Genomic DNA, 5,264 nt, shown 5'->3' with positions numbered 1-5,264 from the left:
TATATCTACAACAAGTGTTGTTAAAGCGTCTAGAGTTCCCAAACCTCTTTTGTAGCCAAACTGGTTTACTGGTAGTAAATTCTCAATATTGTTCTGAAGCTATTTTCTTGTGGCATTTTAAATTAATTACTATTTAAATGGGAATAAGCCGCAATTAAAGGTTAAAATACGTTTATTGACGTTTCAATTTCCACTTCGGAAATCGTTCTTAAAATACAAACATTAGTAAATTAAAACAAATTTTGTTTTTTTTGTTACTTAGTGAAAAATTCTTCTAATAATTTAATTTTATCTGACTCATCTATATTGACAATTCAGACATACCTTATACATTTTAAAGTAGACGACTTTAAAATGATATTGCCAATATTGTTGAGTTGCGTTCCTGGGACGACTTTACTTATAAGATAGTTCATTCGATTACATGAAATCAACTTTAACTTGAGAATATCCGTCAGAAAAGATCATAACATGTAATTCGTCTTTAAAAAGACAAATACATGTCATGATGACAGTAAAATTCTCCTGTTAGTGATTCCATAGTAAATTATGAGGGAAAAACCAGGAAAAAACCTCATAATACTATCCCGACATGGTAAGTATTTGATCGTGCATTTAGTTTACCTTCAATAAACACCAAATTCCGATTTTATATGTTTGTTATTTAAAAAACAAATGATGTATTCTCTATATGTTACTGACTTACCAATACTGGTATTTTCCTTTTAATAACTTCAATTTGATATCATATCGAAAAGTAAATCTTCAATAAAGAAGTTATTAAAAGGAAAATACCAGTATTGGTAAGTCAGTAACATATAGAGAATACATCATTTATGTTTTTTAAATAACAAACATATAAAATCGGAATTTGGTGTTTATTATTGAAGGTAAACTAAATGCACGATCAAATACTTACCATGTCGGGATAGTATTATGAGGTTTTTTTTCCTGGTTTTTCCCTCATAATTTACTATGGAATCACTAACAGGAGAATTTTACTGTCATCATGGCATGTATTTGTCTTTTTAAAGACGAATTACATGTTTGATCTTTTCTGACGGATATTCTCAAGTTAAAGTTGATTTCATGTAATCGAATGAACTATCTTATAAGTAAAGTCGTCCCAGGAACGCAACTCAACAATATTGGCAATATCATTTTAAAGTCGTCTACTTTAAAATGTATAAGGTATGTCTGAATTGTCAATATAGATGAGTCAGATAAAATTAAATTATTAGAAGAATTTTTCACGAAGTAACAAAAAAAAACAAAATTTGTTTAATTTACTAATGTTTGTATTTTGAGAACGATTTCCGAAGTGGAAATTGAAACGTCAATAAACGTATTTTAACCTTTAATTGTGGCTTATTCCCATTTAAATAGTAATTAAAGTAAATTCTCTTTTTGTATCCACCAATCTAATCTAAATTTTATAAGTCTTTCTAGGATTTTGAATACGCAAGAGAGTAAGGATATTGGTCTATATGAACTCACAAAATTTAGATCCTTTCCGGGTTTAAGGATAGGAACGAATAAGATATTTTTGAAGAAATCGATAACTTTGTTAATTTTGATGATATCATTGAAGATATGTAAAAGATGGATTTTTGCAACCTCTGGTAGGTTGATTAACATGGAGTATTTTACATGATCGATTCCAGGAGAAGTGTTAATGCGGTTTTTAAGGGCGAAGTCTAATTCAGTTTTTGTAAAAGGTTTTAACAAAAAGTAATTATTTGAATGATGACTTTGTGTAGGTTGTGTAGGTGAATGTTGAACCCATGGAGGAGATACTCTATTAAAGAAGTCGTCTAATAAAGTATCATTGAAGGGTTTTGTAGTATTATATGATTTTCGGTTCATTTTGTTAGCTTGAGACCATATTTCTTTAGAAGAAGTATTTTTGCTTAAATTAGAACACCATTTGATCCAACTAGCTTTGGCTTTTTGTTTCAGCTGCTTTTTAGTATGAGCAATATTTTTCTGACATTTTAGATAATTATCAGGGCTTGGTGAACGTTTATAAACTGCTAATACTTCTTTTCTGTTATTAATTATCAGATCACATTCTGGGTCCCACCATGGCGGAGGGGATCGATTTTTGAATTTAAAAATTTTGTATTGAGGAATAGATTTAATAGCAGTATCATTAATGCAATCTATTAGAAAGTTATAATTTTCATAAGTATTAAGGGAGCTACTTTTATTGGAAAACATGTTTTCAATTAAGGATGTATACAGGGACCAATTTCCTTTTTTGATATTCCATTTGCTTTTTGGATAAATTGTTTCCTGCGATGTAATGGTTATTGAAAAATTCATAGTTATAGCAAAATGATCTAGATCTAGATCCTCAACACTACTAACAATTTGGTGACCAACTGCATCATTTTGTAATGAGCCCCACAATGAGTTATGAGCATTCATATCTCCTCCAATTATAAAAGGTGATTTGACTTGTGAGAAGATATTTATCCAATCGTTTTTGTAAGTACGAATTTTAGGTGGTCTATATATAGATAGAAAACTTAATTCTGTTGTATTAATTTTAACGATAGCACCGCAGACTAAAATTGTATCGTTAAAATTGTTTCTAATATTTATTTGACAAAAAGGTATGGTTGTTTTGTCACCTATCTTGGCGAATTACATTATAACCTTTAACTATATAATTCTGATTTAGTTTGAACCAAGTTTCGCTTAATAAGGCAATGTCAATATTTTCAGTTATTAAAAAATGAAGTAAACTGTTTTTATTCGAAATAACGAATCGAGCGTTCCATTGCAAAATTTTTAATGATTTAAGTTCTGTGAAGATGTTATTTATTGATAATATCCTCCAAAATCGTTTTTATTCCATGGTAAATACTATCTTGACTTATTGTTTTTATATCATCTACAGTTTGAATATTTGTGATTAAATTAAAAATGTAATTGGAAATAAGTGTTTGTAAAACTGTCTGATCTGGTTTATTTTGACAATTAGGAATGTTTAAATTAGCAGGAAGGGGTCTAGTGGGGCCAAAATTAAAAGAGAACATAGGTGCATTATGTGGGGACTGTGGGGTAGGAGAGATTAATTTTCGTTTTTTCGCTATACTATAGTGACTTGAGGAGGGTTATGATGTATTATTTGATGATATGTTTTGATTTCTACGCGTGACTACTTGTGTGACAGCAGAAGGGGTTGAATTTTTTGTGAATGTTGGCAGGGGATGAAAACTATTTCCGATATTTTCTAGTGTGAAATATCTATTCTGAGTGAAGGATCCCGAGAAGGATGATTCACAGTAAGTTTTTGCCTCGATGAAAGGAGTTTTTTGCTCAATCATTACGTTTTTGATCTTCTTCTGCAGTTCATATTTTGGACATTTCTTGGAAATGGATACATGATCCTTACTATTGCAATGGATGCACTGAATATCATTATCCTGGCACGCATGCTCTTCATTTTTGGTTTTCCCGCATTTTATGCAATGTGCCTGTGTACTGCGACACTGCTTGGAGATATGTCCAAATCTCAAACACTGAGTGACCTTGCCAATATAGGTTTCAACAGGAAAAAATACGCTATTTATTGCAATGTAGCTAGGTAAAATATTTCACTCAAAGATGACTATTACAGTCCTTTTCGGTACATAGTTAGTTTTTCCTTGTCAACCCTTCTAAAAGTTCGTTTAAAACCTAATATGGGGGAGGGAGATTCACTGTTATCTAACAAATAATTTTTATCGTATTGGGTATCAACATCTCTGATTAGACCTTTAATTTCTAGTGGATAATTAGAAATATAAGCTACCAAATTTTCATTTTTTAACTTTAAATTTTTAACCAAATTATTTGCATCAGAAATAGACCTTAACAGAACTTTAATTCTGTTTTTTCCAATGCCTTTAATTTCAATATTAGGAATATTCAACTTTTTATGAAAAATATGCGCGATAGTTAAGGGATGCAAACGGCCTATATTTTCATTGTTTGTTTGTTCTATGTAAACATAAACATTATTAAAATTGTACTTATCTGATTTAACGTTGAAAAAATTTATCGCTACTGCTTTTTGTGTTATTTCTGGTTCTGGCAATGTTGTAATACAGTCACTGGTTTTATTCGCATTTTTCGCAGTCGAATCATCAAAATTTTCGATTAAATTGGATTCATTAATATGCCTTTTACTATTATCACTAACACATGCAAAGTTTAAATCACCTATTGGTGTCTCTGAGGAAATCGCGTCCCCCATGAGGGGGTCGCTTATAGACTTATTTATTACACTGAGTTAATGTCAAACTTCGAATCACCTGTACTAATTTCAAATCGAGTTAATTAGTGGCAAAAGACACTGGGCGCTTATTATTGTCGACCTATCGCTTCGGAAGTTCGAATAATACTGTGGTTGCTATTTTAACTTATTTATAAATTCAATTTTTTTTTTGTATTAAAAAAAATGTTTTCAAAATTATACTAAAATTTCAGAGAAGCATTGATGAGATTAGGACATTTTTATATTAATTATTTTTGAGATGTATTAGCAGCAATTTTTATTTACTAAACTAATTTTATTTGGTGAGTTAACAAAAATTGTTTTTTCTTTCTAGTTCAACTTTGTAAGATATTTTGTCTTTTTTAGCAGCTCTTGATAATAATTGTAAATACAATTGAAAGCTCGGGATAAAAAATAGTTAACCAATAGCCCTTTTATTGACTCCAACCCATCCAAAACAGTTATATATATATATATATATATATATATATATATATATATATATATATATATATATATATATATATATATATATATATATATATATATATAGCAATCATTAATAACGATTGCTGATTTTGAGAGACAATTCGCGACACAGATTTCACCGCATTAATTACGTTAGTTACAGGTGTGGAGCGAGCATGTCTATCCATATGTGAAGTTACAATATGTGATGTATCTTGGTCATTATGATAAATTGTCCCTCTATACTAGTTACTCTCGATAATGCAACATAAACTAATTCTATGGAGTGACTTTTATCATAATAATATACTATTTCATCAAAAGTTCCCCCTTGTGACTTGTGTATGGTCATGGCACAAGTGGAAATCAAAGGTAAATGCTTTCTCCGCACATTAATAGTTTTATTATTATTATATTATATTAATTATATTTTATTGGGGAAAGTCATCCAAATCATTTTTATTTCCACAGTGTTAAGTTGGTCAATTTTACAAATTTTACCTACAGTGTCATTGGCTAAACCGTCTGC

General features: G+C 29.8%; 1 protein-coding gene across 1 annotated transcript; it reads right to left on the bottom strand.

Annotated features, from left to right (window-relative positions):
- Nucleotides 1-1,389: 1,389 nt before the first annotated feature.
- Nucleotides 1,390-2,430, bottom strand: LOC140451025 (uncharacterized). Its single transcript, XM_072544736.1, has one exon. The coding sequence runs from the start codon at nucleotides 2,428-2,430 to the stop codon at nucleotides 1,390-1,392; it is 1,041 nt and encodes a 346-aa protein (XP_072400837.1).
- Nucleotides 2,431-5,264: the final 2,834 nt, after the last annotated feature.

This window comes from Diabrotica undecimpunctata, chromosome 9, assembly GCF_040954645.1.
Source record: "Diabrotica undecimpunctata isolate CICGRU chromosome 9, icDiaUnde3, whole genome shotgun sequence".
Lineage (NCBI taxonomy): Eukaryota > Metazoa > Arthropoda > Insecta > Coleoptera > Chrysomelidae > Diabrotica > Diabrotica undecimpunctata.
The sequence above is the reverse complement of the archived record's forward strand: the minus strand, read 5'-3'. Positions and strand labels throughout refer to the sequence as shown.